At 39.4% G+C, this 24,703-nt stretch overlaps 1 protein-coding gene across 10 annotated transcripts in view; it reads right to left on the reverse strand.

The window, feature by feature from the left end:
• Positions 1-24,703, reverse strand: part of IPCEF1 (interaction protein for cytohesin exchange factors 1) — a 180,556-nt gene that overhangs the window by 63,408 nt on the left and 92,445 nt on the right. For 3 of the 10 annotated variants that reach the window (XM_058735732.1, XM_058735730.1, XM_058735731.1), the window contains 4 exons: positions 24,623-24,675; positions 9,692-9,731; positions 8,877-9,046; positions 1,666-1,722 (listed from right to left, as the gene is read on the reverse strand). In XM_058735732.1, coding sequence (XP_058591715.1) covers positions 1,666-1,722; positions 8,877-9,046; positions 9,692-9,731; positions 24,623-24,646 — 291 coding nt within the window. In that variant the 5' untranslated portion in view covers positions 24,647-24,675. Of the gene's footprint in view, positions 1-1,665; positions 1,723-8,876; positions 9,047-9,424; positions 9,664-9,691; positions 9,732-24,622; positions 24,676-24,703 lie in introns of those variants that run through there. The other 7 variants (XM_058735734.1, XM_058735733.1, XM_058735739.1 and 4 more) reach the window with 5 other exon arrangements.

A 24,703-nucleotide genomic window follows, 5' to 3' on the forward strand; every position in this document is an offset into this window, starting at 1 on the left:
TGGTGGTGAACCATTATTCTGGAAATTCATTCTGGGACCTCGCAAGGAAAACAAATGTTAGGGCACAGTGGTAGGTAGACAGCATCAGAGAAAATAAATAAATTAGGCTGAATGTTCCCTTTAAATTTTTTTTAATGTTTATTTTATTTGGGGGGCAGGGAGGGGAAGAGAGAGAGGGAGTCACAGAATCCAAAGCAGGCTCCAGGCTCCGAGCTGTCGGCACAGAGCCCGACGCGGGGCTCGAACTCACGGACCGCGAGATCGTGACCTGAGCTGAAGTCGGACGCTTAACCGACTGAGCCACCCAGGTGCCCCACAAGCGTCCCCTTTAAAGATCATTTCCACTTACTTGAAATTATAATAAGGGAAGTAACAGAATTCAAAAAGTCCTCAATTATTCTTACATTCACATTTCAAGTGGTACCTAAATAGTCCTTTTCACCCCTTTCATCCATCAGTCGTCACCCTGAGTTCACTTGCTCAGTTGAAGCTGCTAACACATCCTATTTTGCCCCGTGTAGATCTATCAGCATTGCATCTCCCGTTTTCCCCTTTCTGGTACAAAGTCTAGCGACATATGTTGGCAAAGGGTTCCTCGATTTTACATAATTAGTCTGAATTTTCTTCTCTGAAGAAACATTTTTAAATATTGGAATTTTGTTTGGGATATGCTCAGAAGTTGGCTGTTGACTAAAAACAATGAATATGAAGTTTACATAAATTAGAGCCCATTATTCCAAAGCATCTCATTTTGGTAGAACTCTGGGAACATGTAGGTGCTCAATTATTCTTTGACTAATTGAATTACATAACTAATGGATAATTATGCAATATAATAAGTAATTCACTCAAAAAACACTGGTGCCTCCTCTGTGCCTACAAGCTCTAGGCTCTAGGGACACAGTTTAAACCAGAGAGGTAAAGAATATACCCTCAGCTGTTGACACTGTAGTGGGTAAAAGAAGAAAAAAATCATATAAAAAGTTCTGATTGAAGGATTCATAAATTCCTCACAAATTTTTTCCAATCTATGGTAAACTCATGCAGACATTTTTCCAAAATCTGTGCTAAGAGGTGATTACTAATAAAAGGGTCAGAAGACTTAAACGTCTCTTCCCAAGGGAAAATGAACTAATTCTTTATTTTTCTCATGCTGAAACACATTTTATATTTACTGAAATTTTCAAGGACGTTGTCCCACAAAAAGAGAAATTCTGGCTTTCAAGTATCATTTTCTGAAAAAGTAAATTTTGCCTAATCTAAAACCTGCTTAGATCTTTGCTGTAGAGATTCTCATGAAATTGATTCCCAGAAAAAAACCCTTCCTCTGAAATTCGCACACGCAAGGAAAGACCAAAAACATATGATACAGACATAGTTACTTGAACTCACAGACACGTGGAACCATTTAGCCAGGGAGTGAAAAAACGGGGTCACATTCAGGCAGGCAGACTGGATTCTCAAAGAACTGAAAAGTCTGCATAATATATATTAAGCCAGATATTAACCTCAAACCTCATCAGTTCTCATGAAATAAAGAGTTGCTGGATTCACCTTTTCTATGCGAGGCCGAGGGGCCCCGAGGCTCCCCTGAATTGTTGATGCAATAGATCAAATGAATTGTGGATGCAATAGATCAAATGAAATCAATCAACAGTTACTTACCTGCTGAACAATGCAGGTTTCTAGTAATTTTCTACAAAGATGACAGAATGTACAAAACTAAAAGAAACCAAAACAGTAAAAGAGAGTGGGTCTAAAGGAAATTCACATTTTTAGCCACACTCTTCCTCCCTCAGTTTACACATTATTTTCTCAGTCTCCCAGGCTCCAAAACTTGGAATCATTCTTATCTTAGGCTCAAATGTTTTGTGTCTTATATTCGAGCACTCAACATAGTTTGCCATTTCTTACTGTTAAATGTGCCGCCCGCTTTCATTATGTCCACTCCAATCCGGGAGTCCATGTCTCATGCCTGCATTTTGTTATATCTACTCCTGAAAAGTAGCTTCTGAAAACTCCTTTCTGCTCCAGTATATTCATTTATTACTGCTAGGTGAGTACTTTCACTTGCTAATGAACCTGCAGTGGCTCCCTATTGCCTACTGGATCAAGTCCACATTCCTGCACCATGCATTTGATGCCCCCATTTACTGTCCCTGGCCTACCTCTAAATGTGGACACCAAGCAGCCTGGGGAAAAGTGCCTGGCTTTGGTATTGGTAGATCTTATTTTTAATCTCAGCTCTGCCACTTACTCCTTATTGACTCTAAGCAAGTTACCTAAATTCCCTAAGCTTCAGTAAACTTCCTTGAAATATGGGAATAATAAAATCTATCTTGCTAGGTTATGGGAATTCAATATAATACCTAACAGTGGGTTGGTACAGTTCATTTATATTTTCATTCCTTTGTTCACATATTCCCTTGGACTGGAATGCCCATCCCCCTACTGTCCCTGGGGGTAGGGGTCGGGGGAGGGGAAACTGTCTTCCAAGATGGATCTTAAGAGAATCTTCTCCCTGAAGATATTCTACAGTCACTGAAATGCACAGAAATAATGTTTTCTGATTGGTGAAAACTATGTTTACCTAGTAAAGGAAATCTTTGACCAGGAAAATCACACAGCTTTGGAAAAAATAATTAAAAAAAAAAAAAAAACACCTTCTTAGATAGGAAAAAAAGAGAGAGGGGGAAGAAAGAGAGGAAAAAAAGAGAGATTTAAAAAATAATCACTGGGGCAGAAGTCCTTCACATTTGGCCCAAAATATTTTCCTTCTTCCCAGAATTTACAGAATTGATCTGTACTGTCAATCTCAGAGCCGCTTTTTTTCACAAATCTTTCTTTGATTATGTCACTTACATAGCTCTCTCTCCTCTGCCCATCTAGAAGCCATTAATAGAAAGAAGAAATGCAGTCCCTTATTTTTTTAATCCTGTACTGACATTTACAACTGTTGGCCCAAATTATTAAGACCGCACTAATACTGGTAGGAGGATATGCATGCGGGTGGGGAGGAGGATGAATAGGTTGGGGGGACGATGAGCTTTTCATGCGGGGTTCACCTAAAAAGAACGTATTTTCAATCTCTCCTCTATAAGTAACATTAAACTGTGCTTTGTAATTAAAGCCTAAATTGTTTAGGCAATGGCTCCAAGTTGATTATCACCATAATGCATATGTTCCCTTGATGGATTTTGATAGTCCACATACACTCCTAGATAATATAAGAAAATACATCAGCGAGATGATTAAATGCTCTCTGAACAGAAACATTTAAGAATTTCAAATGAGTTATATAATACACTTTACTTTATAATAGGTCTTGGGTATAAATAAAATCCACCATATATTTCTCAAGGAACTAAGCAAGATTTTAATTAAGAATTCTTGGGGTGCCTGGGTGGCTCAGTTGGTTAGGCGTCAGACTTCAGCTCAGGTCATGATCTCACAGCTCGCGGGTTCTAGCCCCTTGTCGGGCTCTGTGCTGACAGCTCAGAACCCGGAGCCTGTTTTGGATTCTGTCTCTCCCTCTCTCTCCGCCCCTCCACCAATTGCGTTCTGTCTCTCAAAAATGAATAAACGTTAAAAAAATTTTTTTTAAATTCTTAGAAAAGAGGGGCGCCTGGGTGGCTCAGTCAGTTGAGTGTCTGACTCTTGATTTCGGCTCAGGTCACAACCCCAAGGTCCTGGGATACAGCCCTCTGTTGGTCTCCATGCTGAGCCTGGAGCCTGCAGCCTGCTTGAGATTCTCCTCTCTCTCTCTCTCTCTCCCTCCCTCTGTACCTTTCCGCCACCTGTGCTGCTCTCTTTATTTTTTTTTTTCTTTTTTTTTTTTTTTTAAGTTCATTTATGTATTTTGAGAGGGGGGTGGAGAGCACATGCACGCATGAGCAAGGGAGGGGCAGGGAGAGAGAGAGAGAGAGAGAGAGAGAGAGATGCAGAATCAGAAGCAGGCTCTGCACTGTCAGCACAGAGCCCGACACGGGGCTCGAACTCACAAACCGGGAGATCATGACCCGTGTGCTGCTCTCTTTAAAAAAAAAAAAAAAAATGGGGCGCCTGGGTGGCTCAGTCGATTAAGCATCCGACTTCAGCTCAGGTCATGATCTCACAGTCTGTGAGTTCGAGCCCGCATCAGGCTCTGTGCTGACAGCTCGGAGCCTGGAGCCTGCTCCGGATTCTGTGTCTCCCTCTCTCTCTGCCCCTCCCCTGCTCATGTTCTCTCTCTCTCTCTCTGTCTCAAAAATAAATAAAAACATTAAAAAAAGAAAAAGAAAAAAAAGAATCAAGAAAAAGAATTCTTAGAAAAGTGAAATTAGTTATAGCAAAAGCAGAAAAATCTAAGACCTTAAAAATAAAAGATACTTTTAATGACTAATAACATCTTAAGGACTTGTCACTATTTCATAGTAACACACCTGAAGGAAAACAGTAATTCAGAACTTTGCTTCCTCACCAGAGAGAAGATGTTGGTCCCAAACTTCTCCAGCTGTGCCTGGTGTCCAGGTGAAGTGTGAGAGTGCCAGAGGCTCCCTGGGAAACGTCTGCCTCCCTTTCAACATTTTCCACCCCCAGTCGGATCAAGATCAAGTTGATCAAGATCACCAGACCCTTGCGTACAGCCAGTGGCCATGGTTAGAAATAATCTTTGATTTTTTATTTTTTTTAATGTTTTATTTAGCTTTGAGAGGGAGAGAGAGGAGGAGAGGGAACAGGGGAGGGGCAGAGAGAGAGGGAGACACAGAATCCAAAGCAGGCTCCAGGCTCCGAGCTGTCAGCACAGAGCCTGACGCTGGGCTCGAACTTATGAACCGTGAAATCATGACCTGAGCCAAAGTCAGATACTTCACCAACTGATCCCCGCGGGTGCCCCTAGAAATAATCTTAAAATAATAGCCCCTAATACAATGTTACCAAATGGGAGTGGCTGTGTGGCACCTACTTGGGACCATGAAACCCTACTGGAAAAATATTTTCCAGTAAAAGCAGTCCTTATCCCTACCATTTCTCAAGATCCCCACGGGAAACGTAAATGTTGATGATTCCTAACCTTCATTTATTTCATGAAATCAGCAAATATTAATTGAATGCCTGTGTCAGCCACTGCACTAAAATATACTTGTGATCCTGCCCTACAGAGATTATCTTCAATTATAGAAAACAGCAAGCCTAACAAACATGTACAAAGGGGAGGAAAGGTATAAAACTAAGAAAAGTACAAGCTTCTATGGGTACAGGCAGAGGCGTCCTGATTTAGGTCAGAGGATAAGGCCAGGATAAGGTCGGAAGGAAGGCTACTTAAGCTAAAATCTGACTTCTAAGGAGGACTCAGGTCATTGGGATTGTGTGGGAAGAAGACTTTTGGGCATGGAGACAAAGCTTTTTCTGGGCAGAGAAACAGCATGTGCAGAAAGGCTCAAAGAGAGTGCCAGCATATGTGATGCTAAGAAGGAATTAAAAGAAATTCTGTAGTTGGAGGCTGGATGGTGAAGGGGAGGGTGGTGCAATAAGAGAGATAGAGGTCAGGAGACTCTCACAAGCGAGGAAAGCGATTTGTACTTTATCCAAGTGGAAAGGGAAAACAACTGTGTGGATTTCAAGATTGTAAACAGCCTGGGTTTTTATGGCTGTTACACTTGAATGTGGTTTTGTTAAGACCTGGTACACACATTCTTGTGTGCTGTAGCACATTCTAAGCACAGAACATGGGGTGTGAAAATGGCAGATGAGTATCTGGACTTGACCTTTCTCAAGGAAATCCGGGTAGTGCTGTTTGAAGCAGCAAAGTGTCATGAAGGGAGAAGGTACACCATGAATCAATTACTGGGTAATAATATGACAAAAAAGGTGCCCAGGATGGTGAGGGTGATGTGTCAGAGAGCGACAGAGAGACCAACAAAGGGATCCCATGAGATAGATCACCATACTTTCGTATGAGAATTGCCCTAGACTCCATCTCTAGAGCTCTTCTCTCAGAACCCTACTGAAGACTGTCATTTATCCTCGAGTCGGCATGGGGTCAGGCCGGCAGATGGCAACGATTCTGGCTACAGAGTCAAAGGGGCGGAAGGTGATGTTTTCCCCGCTTACTACTTGCATCACAGGGCTAGACACACAATCTCCCTGGGTCTCAGCCTTCCCAACTTTCCAAATGTGGTGACAATTACTACCTCAGAGGGTGTTTTTGAGCAGTAAGAAAGAGCATGTGTGAAGGGTACCTAGAATATCCCTTGGCATCATAGTAGGCATTCAGTAAGAAGTGGTTCTTGCTGGGATGCTATTGGCTCCATTACCTCCCAGCATCAGGCCAAGGAAGAAAGAATAGAGGAGAGAATAAGAGGTTTGCTCATTAGGCATTAAGTGCCTTGGGAACTACTTTGTTGAATCTGAATTCCTTGTGTGGCAGAAAGTCAATAAATGTTCTTAGCTTGAGGACATGTGTTTGGTTCTTATTTCACAGTTGACATTCACATGGATACCAGGAATATGACTGCTAATTAAGTACTCATTGAGTAGCCTTTTTTCCTCATCACAAACATATAATTAAGATGTCAGGGTATGCACGCACGCCCACTCATGTGGGTGTATGCATGCGTGTGTGCATGGAAAGAGAGAAAGTGAGAATTTCTCTATAATAAAGTCATAAAATTAGGGAGCTGGAGGTCCCTCTGTTACATATCACTCGTTTATCAGGGTAACTCCAAGGCCAGACAACAGTAAACTCATTCTCCATTCAATATCGCTAACCTAACTCTATTCAGGTACATGATTTGCTCCCTGAATATTGCTTTATACATCTGCATGAAAGCAAACGAGGATAGGGCGCTTGAGAGTGCCAGATGGCTCTCTCCTTTACCTCTTTCCAATCTCATCTCAGATGACATTTCTGCTCCCTGTGGAAGCATGAGATTCCTAATACCTAAAACAGGTAACTGTCCTCTAAGTTGCTGCTGTAAGAGAAGCTTAAGCCAAATGAGCCAGTGAACCAAAACAGCCAAATCTGTAACTATGTGTGATTCAGAAGGGGCTTCCTTTAAATTCTATGAAGACGGGGACAGCACCAAGAACATACTTGCTCAATAATTTCACCGAGGAAATTAATGCCATGCCTCTATCTGAGCTTGTTACTTCCCACGGATGTGCCAGGCTTGATCAATACCCAATCCTTCCAACAGCCTCTGGAAATTCCCAGAGAGCTATTGAAAGGTGTGTCAGTAAGTCCTCTCAACTTACAAAAGATGCAGATTATCACTGGCCACAACTACCCAAAAGCAAGAGCCAAAAATAATATGAAACAGGAGGAAAAAACCTGTAATGACCTTACTTCCTCCTAAGAAAAAAAGCTGTGTTCATTTAGGAAAAATCCCCGAAGACAGAGGGTGCAGCCCCAGCCCTAGGTTGCCTTAATTTGGGTAAAACTATTCCATGTTAAACAAGAGATGACGGATATACCCAGAAGGGGAGACGAGAGAAGGGAGATAGTGGGTACCTGCATACTCCACAAGGTGATTCTTTCTTGAAACCCTCCCAAATCTTTGATAAAGTTGTTACAGCTCACTGAAGCCTTAAATAAATATATATTTTACGGAACTCAATAAAGGACTTTGTACCATGTTTTGCATGGGGTGAAACCCAAGCAATTAGCCTGAGAACAGGGGGCTGGAGAGGGGTTGTAGAGAAAGAAGCATGGCGGGCTGGATGGGTTGGGGAGGGTGGCGCAAATGCTTATTCCAGAGCACTGGAGTTGGATTTGGGTCCAGTTTTACCCAGTCTTTACATAACAGCTGCCTAGGGGCATATGGGTAACAAATTTCATATTAATGCCCAATGAGTGTAAGTTGATCCACTAAAATCCACAAACTATATACAGCACCTCTATTACAGTTATGAAGTTACATGCTCTAAAGCTCTGTTACTTGAGTGATGGGGATCCACAAGCCATTTTAGAAGAATGGCGTCATACAGAAAGGATGGCTCTTGCTTAGGGGCAATTCCTAAGTAATTTCCCCTTAACTGCTTAAAGGACATCCATTGCTGAACTTCATTAGACCCCAAAAGAAACTCCAGCTCTCCTGAGATCAGCAATTGGCCACTGGGGGTTAATGGAGAGAATTCCTATATGAAAAGCCTCTACTCATTCAATATTCAACAACATCGCTGTCTTCAAAAATGTTGCTAGCCAGGAACGCTTCTCATAATAACTTTATTTCCAGCCCTTCCCAACAGAAAACTAGCCTGTGAAGCAGACCACAGAAGTGTACCGCTGATTAAGGACAAATCAGGTAACTTTCTTTTCAAGTGTTGTCTGATCATCGTACTTGAATGCCATCACCAAGCATGCCAGGGAACAGGAGACAACAGTCAGCAACGCAGTGCTGGTACGCGGATTAGCGACTCTAAAACCAACCCACCCAATAAAGGGCAGAGGAAAAAATAGTTAAGGAGAAGAAATCAAAATACATTCTGTGGACTGAATCAGTTTACACCCCTGATAGGTCTTAAAGCCGATTCCCCGTTTTACTAGAAAGCTTAATAACAAAAAGTTTCCATGTAAAGTGCTGTCTGTCCATATAAGTCTTGAAATGAGTACAATTTCTCATGGAAGAGTAGTAACATTCATAGACAGATATAAGTTTGGACAGCCCTCTCCAACCAAAGATGAGTCAAGCAGGATGATTTCTGTCTTCCGTAAAATAGAGTGCAACAGCCTTCCTACCTATTGGATCAGAAAAGGTTTCTAGAACTTACTTATCTGCTCTGTTCCAAGTTCCAGAAATAAAAATGAACTTTCCCATAGGAACCACCTGGTCCTCAGTGATGTTTAAGCCACCCTTGTCAAAGCAGCTGAAAGGAGAGGAATATTGTAGACTCACCATTTGGTGGCTGTACCAGTAGAGCGACGTTCCCTTCAGCACCACCCAGAACTTTTTCCATTTGTTGCTTAGGAAAGTTCCTTTTTCTTTTTTCTTATACAGCCACCCTTGGCAGTCAGCATGTCCCAGGTCTTTACATGATATCCTCCTCCGACTCATCGTGAAAAAACCTGCAGCAATTATATGAGAAGGTAAATAACACAGTACCCTGATTTACATGACCAAGTGAAAGGTAACTGTTAATTGTTTACCTCTTGAGAGCTGATTTTTTTTTTTACTAAAATCTATGCAAAGTAAATGCAAAAAAAAAAGAAAAGAATTAATATTTATTTTATTTTTAAGCATTCATTTGGTGCTTAGAAGGTACAAGATATGACCAAAGAAAGAGGGAGGCTAATATGCAAGTGTTAGTCTAAGAATATTATTCAACAAGAATAAATTGAAAAAATTCAAATCATGAGCCTGGCAGGCATATCGTTGTACTAACACAGCTCCTTTCAAAATAATAGCAGTCATTATGCAATAGATAGAGAAGGGTTAATGCCCACCTAAACACAGCTACTTCCCGACTCGGGTGCCAGCTTTTCTAAGCTTTATTGACATACCACGAGGGATTAATCCAAATGAACAGCATGCCGTCATTTCTTAAAATCGAGCCAAAAATAACCAAAAATTTAATCTGCCATCCACCTTCTGATATGAGCATTAAGACAGACAAAAAAATAAATAAATCTGATCCCATAGAAGGCATCCGAGAGACAACCCACACTCACGCACACAAAAAGGGGATAAAGAAACAAAAGAGATCTAATTACCTTGAGTTTTCTTTCTCTGCTTCTGACGCAAGGGAACCTGCTGATAATGCAGGAAGGAAAGAAAAGAGGAAATTTCTGATTGTGTTGTAACATTTGTAAAGAGAGAAGGAGGGAGGGGGTGGCAATGTTTATGAGCAGGATGGAAGCTAAAAAAAACTCTCCAAGCAGAGCTAAAGGGGAGCTACTCGCTGAGGCACAAAATGTGCTAATTAGAATCGTATACGTTGAGCTGAACCTGAAGAAAGATACAAAGATGCGTAGCTCGGCGTTTATCACTAATGTTTCCTGTTTCCACCACAGACAGTTTTAATGCTACCACTTCTGTTAGGGCAGGACAGTGTGCACTGAAGTTCTTAAAAATAATGAAATATTTCCCCTTTGACTTTTTTGTGGGTGTCGGAGAGAATCAAAAAACAGATCCTGCTTCTTCTCTGGCAATTTTTTAAATAACACCAATTAATTAAATAAACCGGGAAGCTAACTGCGATCTCACAATGCTACCGGTTCGTATCAGATTGTTAAACCTGTGGCCCTGCCCCCATCTAGGGTTACACCTACACCACATGAATTCAATATCCCAGAAAAAGAAGTCCCACAACCTCTTTTGGTGACATCTAAGTATCTATCCTCCTTATCAGGAAATTCTTATCTACAGCCAGACTCAAATTACTCATTCTGTCTTTAAGCATCTCTGAATGTTTCTCACATGTTTCACAGAAGATAAGTTAATTTCAACTTCTATTTTATACCAGCTCTTCAAATATTCAAATCAGACATAAGATAATATATCTGAAATACACATCTTTCACAATACATTTTATTTTATTTATTTTTATAACGTTTATTTATTTTTGAGACAGAGAGAGACAGAGCATGAACGGGGGAGGGTCAGCGAGAGGGAGACACAGAATCTGAAACAGGCTCCAGGCTCTGAGCAGTCAGCACAGAGCCCCATGCGGGGCTCGAACTCAGGGACCGCGCAATCATGACCTGAGCTGAAGTTAGACGTTTAACCGACTGAGCCACCCAGGCGCCGTCTTTTGTGGTTAATTTTAGTCATCAGCCATTTACTAAGTACTTCTTAGAAGACATTACACTAATTGAATATCACTTCTATCAGGTCAAATGGAGTGTTAAAACTTGATTACTCAACCCTAACATTTAGGTGCACTGAAGCACAAGTCCTGGGTTTATCTGGTATATTTCAATAAAATGGAATCTTTTCAATCTTTTACAATCTTATATATGTAAATTCTGGGGGGAAATGGCTTGATCAATTATTTATCAGTTTTAATTTTGAGACTTGCCCATTTTGGCCACTGCAGGGGCAGGACTTTCAGACTACCCCAATGCAGTTAGTAAATGAAGCCTCATATTCCTCAATCATCTATTTTTTTTTTTTTAAGATTTTTTTTTTTAATTTTTTTTTTTTTAACGTTTATTTATTTTTGAGACAGAGAGACAGAGCATGAACGGGGGAGGGTCAGAGAGAGGGAGACACAGAATCTGAAACAGGCTCCAGGCTCTGAGCTGTCAGCACAGAGCCCGATGCGGGGCTCGAACTCACGGACTGCGAGATCATGACCTGAGCCGAAGTCGGCCGCTTAACCGACTGAGCCACGAAGGCGCCCCTTAAAGATTTTTTTAAAAGTTTGTTTATTTTGAGAGAGAGCAAGCAGGGGAGGAGTAGAGAGAGGGAGAGAGAAATAATTCTAAGCAGGCTCCGCACTGTCAGTGCAGAGCCTGATGCAGGGCTTGAACTCATGAACTGCGAGATCATGACCTGAGCCGAAGTCGGCCGCTTAACTGACTGAGCCACCCAGGCACCCCCACAATACATTTTAAACAATATGTGTAAGATCAGACTATCAGCAAACACAGATAATAAAAAAAAAAAGAAAAAAGCTTTCAAATGGCCGTGTGTGTGTGTGTGTGTGTGTGTGTGTGTGTGGAGAGACGTTTTAGATTAAAGAAGTTGCACATTATCTAAGCTGAATTTACTCATATATAAAAGATTTAATCTTTTATGTTAACAAGTGGAGAATTTAAAAATATTGTACATAATCGCAAAGCAGCTCTAATGGTTGACATACAATCTTACCACAACATTTGATAATATAGATGTTCCTGGCTAGTATTCTGCATACCTAACTATTGACCTAATAGCTATTGTGCATGGTACTACTATATGTTTCAAGAGGGAATATGATACAGGGGAAAGAGGGTAGGATTTAAAAAATCCAGGGGCCTGAAATCAGCTCCTGCCTGGGTAGCTGTGTTACCAGGAAAAAGTCAGTTGACCACTCAGAACCCGTTTCCTTGTTTGTAAACTCAAGATATTTCTAATAATCCCAATATAAAGGTCTTACAGATTTTTTAACAAGGTTGTATGTGAAAATTATCTGAAAACCAAAAAACATTATATGACTATATATAATATCATATTACACTATTACTGATATAAGCAAATACTTTATACTAATAAAAATTGCAGCATTTTTAGGATAAATGGGACTTGTATTTCCTTCAGCGACGATGATGAAGTCAATGTGCTTAAATTATTTTTCCTGGGAAATCTCATACTGACTTTTTATTTTACAAATGTTAGAATAAAATTTTAGTCGGGCAGGAATCAATCATCCTTGTGAGAAAAGGGCATAACAAAAGCAGTGACTGCCCTAAGTTTTAGGCAAGAATAGATTTATTACAGTCCTGACACGTGACAAAAATCTAGGCGTATTGTGACAAGGTCATCTCAGCGCCTCTGCAACAGATATCTCCCACCCTGACCTGCATCTTGGTCTGAAATTCCCACCATTCCCTCCAATGGTGTCCTGGGGTCTTTTTACTAAGCAATTATCTGAGATCAGGGAAACAAACAAAAAAAAAAAAAAAAAAAAAAATATATATATATATATATATATATATATATATATATATATATATATATAGATTAGCCCAAATATGTGTATCATTTGAATAGTTAAAACTTAGGTGAGTCAGGACTAAAGACAAAGGAGAGAGTAGGTAAATTTAGATGTGGGAACAGAGGCTTTCCTATAAGGTTCTGGCCCCAGATGACCAAGGTCAGTCACATTTAGTTCATAGAAAAAGAGCAGCTCTAAGAAGAACAAAGCATGGGAAAGTCACAAGAAGACAACTGTAGAGTCTGTAAAGGTGGGCACCATTGGGTCCATCTCTCCTGAGTGACCACTAGTGAATCTCCTCCATCCACCCATTTTGAGCCCCAATGGGACTGGGAACTCTCCAGCTCATCCATCCAACCCTAGGGCCGGCTCTAGAGAATGCCCAAATGAATCTATAGGTTTTACCTCAATTTTGCCCAAGACCCAGCCCTTGGTGTTTGCTAGAATCTTGTGTCTGGGCTGGGTGAGATCGGGAGTTGCAAGCAGGACAATACCTCAAAGAGAGTGAACACTCAACACCAAGAAAGAATTTAGACCTTTTTTAAGGGGGGTAAAGGAGTTTAGTCATTGAGGACACTCTCCTCTGACAATACTTCCCCTAAGGCAAATTATTATAAAATCTGTATTAACTGTTAAAACTGTTTTCCCCCAACCAGAAACAGAGCATATATTATAGAAATAACAAATTTTAGGGAGTTTCAGTTTCACCTGAATATGTGAATTTGAAACCTAAATTGGTTTAGATGAGAGAATGAAAACAATCTTCAGAACTTCAGTGAGTTTAAGATACATTTTACTCCTCACAACAGGAAGTGGAACCCACTAACTAGTCAGTTTTAAGAAGATGTTACATGTGGGTTTTTTTTTTTTTCACTAGGTAAGTGAAAAAAAAAAAAGCCGAGCAACCAGTTAAGCAATTTATGAGATAGTTTTTCAATAGTGGAATTATAACTTGTTATCAGAACAAGTGTCCAAAGCCTGATAAGATCTTCCCGTTGGGATGCTGTGGGTAAAAGTGAAGAATTATCCTAAATTCTGAGTTTGCACTAACTTGGTTCTAAAATTGGGGGGAAATTTTTCTTTTAAATATATATTCCCTTTTTACTGGAAAGCAGTACTTTAATTTTACAAAACGGTTACAGAAATTCATGTGGTTATTAATCATTCAAAACACACATAAACATACAAAGGAACCAGAACAAAATATACAAAGGGACCTTCCTCTGATGCCTAATGATGGTGCTAACACTCAGGTTACAGAGTAATTAGTCTAGCGACTTCCAATCTATATAGTAATTGTTAAATCCTGTGGGCACCATTTACCTCCATGATATATTGAAATTCACAGTAAAGTGGTTTGTCACTTCATGAAACTTCATAATGATTCTTCTGGTCTTTAGCAAAATTGTACAATGATATGCTAGTAAATGCACCATGATCTGTGGCACTTACCAGTTTTCATGGTGTAAAGTCTCACATCATTGTCAATTTCAAGCTACCAATACTTTAACCAAGGTACAAAAGTCCTAAGTATTTTAGTCAAACCAATTCCAACTGACTGTGTTGTTAGCAACGTTTCTCCATGAACACCTTTCTCCCACAAAGATTGTGTCTCCTTCCTGGAAAAGTAAACTCAACTTTCTATAGGGAGTTTTAAAGTTTTTAACTATTAAAATCTTACCAGAGAAAATACATGAAAAATTCACTTACTTTTTTTCAGAAGACTAACCTACCTTAAATATTACTCAATAATTCATATGAAAAAAAAACTCTAGTAGTAAAAACTGGAGTCAAATAATAGACATCCTAATAATAATAGGAATAGGAGATAATGACAGCTAGAAAATATATATAAAACTTGTAGAACGTTTGCCATGTGCTAGGCACTGCCCTGAATCTTTTCACAAATACCTGGATTGAATCTTCACAATAATTATGGCCTCGGTGCTCCCCATCTTACAGAAGAAGAAAACTGAAGCAAATGGAGGTCCAGTGTTTTGCCCAAAGTCATAGAAATAAATGGTAATGTGCAAAAGTTTATTTCAAGAACAAAACTAGTGGCAGCTTCTTACGATATTTGCGCTTGCTGTTGCTGATGATAAAGGAGTAGGACAGGGAATGTGAGTGGGACTAGAATGTGAGGGGAAGCTGGAGGCATAGAAGAGACAGAAGAAGGAATAAAGTGGGAAGACTAGGAAGAAGGGGGAGAAGGAGAGGAGAGAAGGAGCCAAAGAGAGGAGCTGGAAAAGGGAGGAGGGGCCAGAAGGGGAGAGTGAGGAGGAGGGAGAGAATGTAGAAAGTGAGGGAGAGTGAAATGCCAGGGAAATTCTGGAGTTTCTAGCCTAGACAATTGGATAAATGACAGCAATATAGACAGCATAGTTTTAAATATACACATTCAGTAGTAAACAGCAAATTTGATGTACATATGAGGCCTCTAAGTGGAAATGCTCTGTATACATTGTACTTAAGGGTCTAGGGATTTGGAGAAAATCTGGAACAAGATATAGAACTGGGAACCATCAACGTATAGAGAGTACAAAACTTGAGCTAGGATAAGATCAGCCATGTGTGCAGAAAGACAAAGACTCAGAAGTCAGAAATCTGAAGGAGGCCCAATACGTTACACAGTAGCAACAGAGAAACAATCAAGGAGACTGAACATAACAGCTAATGAAAAGATACAGAAAATCAGAGGAGGCGTTGTCCTGGAATTGACCAGGAGATTTGTGGGGGGTCTTTAATTTTTTTTTGTTTTTGTTTATATTTGAGAAAGAGAGAGACAGAGCATGAGCAGGGGAGGGGCAGAGAAAGAGGGAGACAGAATCCAAAACAGGCTCCAGGCTCTGAGCTATCAGCACACAGCCAGATGTGGGGCTTGAACCCACAGACTGTGAGATCATGACCTGAGCCAAAGCAGGGATGCTTAACTGAATGAGCTACCCAGATGCCCCTTGACCAAGAGATTTGAAAGAAAGGGGAGTCCAAAACATCAAGTGCTGCCAGTGTAAAAAAAAGAAAGATCCACTCTCAGATAAATATTCCAGCCCAGAGAAACACATGCCCCTATGCACAGTGGAGATCACAGACAGTTTGTTAATTGCACCATTGTACTGGTAATACACAACTGTAGAATGCTTATGTGTTTCGTATGTGGGTGGATAAACAGCGCCCTTTTCCTTTAGTGCCATGCTCTGTCAGAACTAGCGCTACCTGGGCAAAACAAATCTCAAAAACACCAAGTTGAAAATTAAATGCCTGTAATAATGCTATTGTTTATAAGATTGTTAAATATTGCGTGTAAATACTAAAGCTGCATGGGAATGATAAACATCACGATGTAACTTGGGGTGAATGATTCCCTCTCATTTCATGGAAAAAGCAAGGCGTCAATAGGTAAACACGACTGTATTTGCATTATATTCCTTTAAAAATAATAAAAAGTAACAAAGAAAAGGAAGAAATATATACTCCATGAGTTATAATATGAATATTCTTTAACTTTGTGGATATATTCCAAATTGCTTTCAAGAATCCTACTTAGAATCTCCTGCAATATATGTTCAGTTCTCTGCAATCTAGAGTATATTTTGGGGTCCTATTTCAGAATTTCAGAAATCCTTCCACTTGCTTCTTTTTTTTTAAACTATTCCACTAGTTTCTGCTCTTAATTCATTATCCCTATATCTTTAAATTTCTTTATATTTACTGTGTTATTCTTGTTCTAATTCCTGCAGGTGATTTCTCATTTATTATCATTCTTTGCTTTTAATAATATATTTAGAGCTATAAATTTACATCTAAATTCTACCTGAATCTCCCTGGTTTTCAATTCTAAGTCAGTTCTCTCCACCCAGTGAGATATTCTAGAATGTACTTGTAAGTTTCCTAACTTATGGGAACTTTCTACTAATCTTTTTCTTTTTGAGTCCTAATGTCATTGCTTTCTGTTCAGAAAACACAATCTTTATGGTATCAATTTCTTGAAATATGCTAACATTTGTGACTTGCTACATAGTCAAGTTTTGTAAGCATTCAATGTAAACCTCAAAGTTGCTAATTTTGTTTTCCAAATATCTCCTATCCCTATGTAAATTTTGTTGCTGGAGCTATAACTTTATTAGTATTTCTATTATTTTCAATCTTTCTGTGTGGTATTTCTGTGTGTACGGTTTTTGTTTACTTTTTCTATTTCTTTTATAAACATAATCAGATTTTTATTTTTTTTAATATGATTATATATGCCTCTTGATAGGTGTTTAATCTACTAACATTTACTGTAGTTTCATTTTGTGTTTTCAGTTTACATTTATTTTATTTTCTCCCTTTCTTCCATTTCCTTACATGGTATTCCTCTGATGCTCAATTTACTATCTTAATTTAGTATTTCTAAATTCATCATGAATATGTCACATAATTCAGCACATTTTAACTCCTGCTTCGATGCCTTCTCTCTTGGTACTATACTCTAGATTTTTATTTTTCTGTTAAAATGTTATTATTATCATCATTACTCATCAATAGACAATTAAATTTAGTGCCATATGTTATCAATTTCTGTGATCACCTTTGTTTCCTCTATCAAATATCTGTCTGTTGGGTTCACTTTTCTTTTTCTGGAGTACCTCCTCTAACAGTCCATTTAATGAGGATTTACAGGTAGTAAATTCTGAATGTTTATCTAAACAGTAATGTCTTTATTTTGCCATCAAAATTGAATGATAGTTTAGCTGAGTATACAATTCTTTTCACCTGGCACTTTGGAGCATTTAATCATTTGTCTATCATTTATTGTACTGATGAAATTGCTATCAGTCTGTAATTCTTTGTATGTGATCTTTTCACTCTTTTAAGACATAATTATCATCCTTGATATTCTGTAGTTTATTACAGTGTATCTAGTTATGGACTTATTCTTTTTTATACTGCTCAATCCTTAGAGTGAACTTTTGATAACAGCATTTGTATCCTTTTTTAAGCATGGAAAATTAGCAGAAATATTCAATAATGCTTTCCTACATTTCTTTTCATTCTCCTCTTTTGCCACTACTATCAAATATATATTAGTTTCTTTTTCTTAATATTTAATCTGTTTCTGTCTCAGTACCACATATGTTCTGTATGTTTTTTAATTTGCCAATATTCTTTTTGAAAGGATCCAATGTTGAGTTAATACCATTTGTTGCACATTCTATTTCAAAGAATATATTTTCACTTCTAATACTTCTAGATATGTTTAAAACCCACTTATTTTTCATATTTTTTATTTGTGCCTGATAATCTTTCAAAAATTTTTCAAAGATATTTTGAGTTTCACACTTAAATTTTTCTGTCAGGCTTTTAAAAATTTATTTCAGGGGCGCCTGGGTGGCTCAGTCGGCTAAGCGTCCGACTTCGGCTCAGGTCACGATCTCACTGTCCGTGGGTTCAAGCCCCGCGTCGGGCTCTGTGCTGACCACTCAGAGCCTGGAGCCTGTTTTGGATTCTGTGTCTCCCTCTCTCTCTGACCCTCCCCCGTTCATGCTCTGTCTCTCTCTGTCTCAAAAATAAATAAACGTTTAAAAAAAAATTTTTTTTAATTGATTTCATGTAAAATAAAGTCTCCCTTGAATTTTTATTGTATAGTCTATCTTTCTTGGCATTTTAAAAATCTGTTTTGTAATTTAAGTTTACAGAATATGAGTAGAGAGGTTTTGTTTATCCATTCTCTTTTCTCTTCTCTTCTCTCTCTCTCTCTCTCTCTCTCTCTCTCTCCCCCCCCCCCCCCTTCCCCTATTGTGCCCATGGCTCCCTTCTTATTAGTTTGCAGATTGCCTCTACTGGGTGTAGAATCAGTCCTACAATCATGTATTGAGGTGATCATAATGAACCTTGCATACCCAGTCACTAATCTAGCTGGTGACTAGGTTCAGTGTCTGATTTTGAGGCTGTGTTCCTGTCTCCCACTCCCTAACCTTTAGGGGATTAATTGCCTAAGCCCAGGCAGTGGTTTGACGATTGTTTTCTTTTCATCTTTAGCACCTTTCTCAAGTCGGGGAGCCCCTGTTTACTTGTCACCAAGAAATGAATGTAGCTCTCATCATATTTAGGAGCAGTTTTTAATCCCCTTCAACTGGTCCAGGAGGCAAACTACTTTCTCCCTCCGGACAAGGTACCCATCAGTCCCATAGCTTCAGTCTTGCTTGCTGCTTTTCATTTCTGATCCTCAGAGCTATCACTGTATTTTTAACCTATCTTCGCTTTTTTGGTTTTCCCTATTTCTCTTTGTCTAGCATTGTTCTATGTTTACAACATAGTATAGTATCAGAGTATGAACATATAGGACCATTACTGAAAGGAAACCAGTCATTTCATTGATAAGATTCTATCTTGAAATCACAGTTTGAATGACAAGAAATTCCCTTTTCATAGTAGCCTCACTATGCCACCAAGACATCTATTCATTTCCTTTCCTGGCACCTTAAACTTTATTCTATTATGCAGAAATTTCAAGTATTTTGACAAGTCCATACTTTTGAATACTTTATTCCCTACGCCATTTTTCATCTGGTTAATGCTTACTCATCTTTCTGACCCAAGTCAAATGCCACCTCGTCCATGAAGTGTTCTCTGACTTTAGAAGGCAGTTAGCTCCTATGATAATCGTACATTCATGCAGTGACATTTATTTGTAGTCACTGTAATAATTGCCTCATATTATCTCCCCAAAATCCTCATGATACGTACTATTTTTATCCTCCTTTCCACAAATGAGGAACTTGATCTCGGTGAAGTTAAGTAACGTCTCCTTAGATCACACATAACGAGAAGCAGAGCCAAGACTGGACCCCAAGCCAGTAGGACTCCTAAGCCTATTGTTTACCTCTATGTTACTTGGCCTATTCTGTCTTCTATATCCCACCATACTTTGCTGATGGCTCGGCAACAGATATTATAATTTATGTTTATATATCTGTGTGGTGCATACATGATGGTAACCCTATCCACCAGATGGTCCAACTCAGAACCTGTGAGTAATCTCAGGCCTTTCCTCTAGTTCACATGTTTATTCAATCATTACCCCTCTTCATTTGATTCTTCAAGTTTTCTTATCTCTTATCAGCTCCGTGCTTGAATGACTATAACTCTCCGCAGACTCAATGACTGGCCAAGACTTCAAGACATAATTGATGTTCTTGATCATGTCATGACTTCAAAATCTAGCACCTAGCCCAATGCCTGACACAGAAAGGACACTCAATAAATATTTGCCAAAAGACTATGTCCTATGTCAATTTGTACTTCACATGATGCCTTACTAGTAGTCCTGGCACATGTGGAGATTTAACAAATACCTGGAAAGCCATCTACTGCTTGATTACGCAGAGCTGAGAAATGCCCCCACTAAATAACATCAGCACAGTTAAGCAACATGAAGATTGCCCCAATACCTTTCTCACCCCCAAAGCAGCACATGCATAGAGAAAAGTTTCTGGTATTAACTGACACTAAATTTGAACCCACCTGAAGTGTTGACCCTTGCTATTTCTTTGAAGGTAAAATAACCTTGTGCTCAACAAATCTCTACTTTTATCTAAAATACCGTTTCCTCAAAAACTATCGCAGCTTTCTCCAGCATCCTGTTTTAACCATGTCCTACAAATAGTAAGAATCTGAAACCAAAGAAATAAGAATGCAGGGGACAAAAGAAGAGCACTGGAAAGGGGGACAGAAGTTTTCCAGTGGTAGTTAACAAGACCCTACCCGGTAATCTGCTCCCCAGACAGCTGTCAGGCACTGTTCCACTGGAAGTCCTACTTGGAACAGCAAATATGTGAAACAGCCTCCCAAGTTTGATCTGTGCACAAGGCCTGTGCACAGCAGCGTTGGCATAACAGAGTTATGTTCATGTGGCCTAAATGAACAAGCTGCCAAAATGTGAGCTCTTTTTAGTAAATCAAAAATGTGAAAACTAAATTCCTCACTTCATCCCCGAATATCACCCCAGCCCTGAGGCACACACGATGAGCACAGAGTTCAAGTGAGGGGCAGGCAGTTCCCCATGGGGACCAGAATCATGTCTAGACTGTTCACCACACACAGAACACAACACCCAGGCAACAAGTGTTCCATAAGTGATGAATGCAGAGCTTTATTGTGAAGTAAACACAACAAATACCGGTTTGCTGTTAGACAAATCATCCCACAGATGACAGTCCAGGAAGCAGCAGATGAACCCAGCCACGGCACCAGAAGTAAATGTCCCTTCCCATTCAATGAGCCTGCTGTCCTCATGGAGCATGAAAACTGAGCAAAGTTACCATGATTCATATGCAGAGTTTTCTGTTTCAGGAAAAAGTTTTCACTTGACATTTAGGCAATATTTAATAAAACAATTTTATTTAAAAGAATTCTTGGGAAACCACTGTAATAAGGTTCTTATCTAAGATGAATCTGACCATTTCCTGCCCACAAGAGCATCCCTGAAAGTAAGAATTCTCAGAAGCTTTAGGTGAAAGAACTAAATATGACGATACAAGAGATGATGTGTAGCATTCCCTCTAACCCTTGTCGTCTTCAAGGTAAGGCTGTTTTCCTTTCTCAGCTAAAACATTGTTACTAAAATCTGAGAACAGAGAACTTTCTTAATCAAGCCTTTAAGATCCGTGTATGCTAATTGTGATTTGTTTGTTTGCTTATTCATCTATTTCTTTATTTTAGTGAGAAACTAGTCATATCAGAAAAATAAGCAATACTCATTTAGTGTATAATACTGTGTTATCACCACAGCATGATGCATGGAAAGCCTTATAAATATGGAGGACTACACAAGTGGATTCTTAGAAATGTTTCGGGATTGTACCAAATCTAATGATTATGTTGTAGATTTCCCAACAAGCTATGACCCAGATCCTAGAGATGATTATGCTAATTCTTTATTTCAGGCCACAATTTGGTAAATTGTGGCTTTTATTTATTCAACCACCAGTTCTTGCACAATTACTCCGTGCCAAGGACCCAAGATTCAGAGGCAAGCAAGCTCTTACACAGCTTCCAGTCAAATGCAGAAAAGAAAGAATTGAACAAGGATAATGAGGTCCATATGGAAGTGCCATTACCCAGGATCAGGGAGTCAGGGGAGTCAGGGGAATCACCCCGCGGGTTTATAAAAACAAAGGTCCCAAGGATGAAGGCCGGAGCATGAAAGGCTCTAATACAGGAATGCAGGTGTGAACCAGAAGCCACCCACCACAGAGTGTTGGGGAATAACCACACTGAGTAGTAAAGCCAACATCACACAGAACCTTGTAAGTTACATTTGAAAGTATGAGGTTTACCCAAAAGTCAATGGGAAGCCGCTGAACAGATGTCAGCAGGCAAGGGACACAATGTTATTTGCGTTTAAGAAAGTTCACTCAGTCTGTTGCATGGCAGGTGGATTGGAGGGGCAAAGGGGGTGGGGGGGGGGGCAGGTGCAGAGGCAAGGATCCCAGCAGGGATAGGGAAGGGCAAGTGTTGTGCCTGTGAAGACAGGGAAATACCAAGAAGGTGAAACCAATGGAACTTGGTGAGTGAATACCTTTGGTTCTCTGGGAAGCCTTAGCTCTAAAAATTCTGTTTTTTTCAGAGGAGAGAAAAGGCTACTATCAGATAATGAACAACTCAGCTTAACCAGAAAAACGCTATTCTACCACACACATAATAAAATCTCAGATGCTTAGAATCTAGTTTCTTGGGCAGTTTTACTGGCACAATTTACCATGCCAACCTCAGTAACTATCAGGTCACGATCAACAAAAGTGCCTTAAAAGTACTGGCCTTCACCCCTGCTATGGTAAGTTCCCCATCATAAGCACCAAACAGAAGGCTCAGCACATATAGCTCAATAAACGTTAGGTTAGTGGAAATGAAGTGTGATTTGGGATGTGATTAGGTCAAATGTGTCAGGCCTACTGAAACTACCTAGCATAAAAATAGGTCTCCTGTGCTACATTTTATTTAGAGAACAAATGACAGCAGAAAATTGAACTAATTTTCTGAATGGAAATATAAAGCAGGGTAACCACTGAAAAGCAACTGGAAGAAATGCTTAAGAGAGATGTTTAGCCGTACCACCTAGACACTGATGGCCGGGAGATTAAAAATAACAGGTAAATAGGCACACGAGGAGAGCTGAGCTGATTAAGTCTGGGAGTGGAGGGTGGCTCATGAAATGAGAAAGACCCATAAACAGCCAGAGTTCCCACCAATGAGGGTGGAATCCACCTGCGCCCGGGTCCAAGGGCAGGTTACATACTGCAGCGGTGCTGGCTGTCGATTGCGGATTGTGTGGGTGGTAGGTTAGTCCTTTGGTAATCAAATCTTCAGTGTGCACCAGTAGTCAGGGTTATACTCTACTTAAGATGTGGAGATTGAAACATGTTTCAGGTCATACTTAAATCTCCAGTTCCTACCTAGTACAGTGGGTGACAAATGATAGGGTCCGGACAGGTAATCAGTGAACTTTAAATGAATGTTTGAATGGGTGAATGAATTTCTTAAAGTGCTTAACTGCTCTCTTACTATCTTAGTTTCCATTTCTTCTTAAACATATAAGATCAACTCCTTCCAGTCGGAACGCTACATTCTTTCAGTAGAAAAGGGAAATAATGTAAAAAAAATCAAACCCTCCATTACTTTTCTCAAGGATCTAACCATTCCAGTTCTTCCTTTCCATTTCTTTGCTCTGTATAACGTGTCCTGATCATCATATGCACTTTTTCTTTTTAAACATTTTTATAAACGTTGGGAACTCTAAGCTTTAGTGTTCCTGACTATTTTACAAATCTGTGATGCCTGTCTTTTGCCCTTGACCACAGGACCTTCCTTGAACACCCTAAACATATGCCTTCATATTTAATCTTGGCCAAGTCTCCCACTGCGGCCTCATTTATCCTCTTAGGTGTTCCCCCCTTCTTTATCTTCATCATGATTATTCACATTTCTATGATCAAACAACACCTACTCGTTTGTGTCCAAGGGATCACATTTGCCTTTTCTGCAAGTTTTAGATGGCAAATTTCCCAGGGTAAATAATGAACTATAATTTGTGTTTTCATTTTTAGTTTTCTGCAGTCCTGTCTCCCAAAGTTTCCACCATTTTCATCACTAGCAAGCTTTTCCTTCTCATTTAGAATTAGCATCAGAATTAAAGTACTCTCATTGCTTTCTCTATTTCTGGAATAGGAAATTGTTAACAAAGCAGAGAATTAATCAGCTGCCTTGCTTTTTAGTAAGGTGTCCCTTCCAGGAGCTTTCTAGTTCATTCCATTTCTCCATCATGATTCCTACAACCTGCCTTGACATCCATTTCCTAATTTGCATCAGGAAATTATGGTCCATGCCCCCTATTTTGCAGGAAGTCTATACTGTATTCTCTCCATACCCCATTTCTGGTTCTGCTTTTGGCTCTACTCCGAAAACTATCCTATGCATCCATCATGAGGTCATTAGATTAGCCAAAGATACACACTATACAGTCCCACACTACCCCACACCCCCTCCTATTAGAAATATCATGTTAATTTTATCAACTATTTAATTTTCTCTGCTAAGTGTCCTTGTCTAATAGAGATAACATACTTGCTCAGTGGATTTACCTAAATAGGCAAATTTATAGCTGTAAAAGTATTTTCAAAAAAGCCTAAAATTTCAACATAATAATTAGCAGAATTTTTCCCATAGACGTTGCATGAGAGGTTGTGCTATTACCATCGTTGACCTAAAACACAGAGGCAATTTATGTATCGTATATTAAAATCATGGTTATGTTTTTGATCTTTAAAAGCAAATAGCTAGCAGTCTTAAATGCTTGGTGATCATAAGAAACCTCCTGAAACCTAACAAAAGGATCATTTAATCCCATCGTGGCTAATGAAATGGAGGACAGTAACTAGCTAGCCAAACTCAAGATCAATTTGTTTATTTTTTATTCATTCATCAAACTGACAGTATTTAAGTCTGCAGTGTCCCAAACAGTACTCACAAGAGCATTGCCATCAGTAGCCATGTATGATGTCAAATTGGTAGAAACAAAAGCTAGAAGAGAAAAAAAAGAGTCTCAGTT

Source organism: Neofelis nebulosa, chromosome 6 (assembly GCF_028018385.1).
Source record: "Neofelis nebulosa isolate mNeoNeb1 chromosome 6, mNeoNeb1.pri, whole genome shotgun sequence".
Classification (NCBI taxonomy): domain Eukaryota; kingdom Metazoa; phylum Chordata; class Mammalia; order Carnivora; family Felidae; genus Neofelis; species Neofelis nebulosa.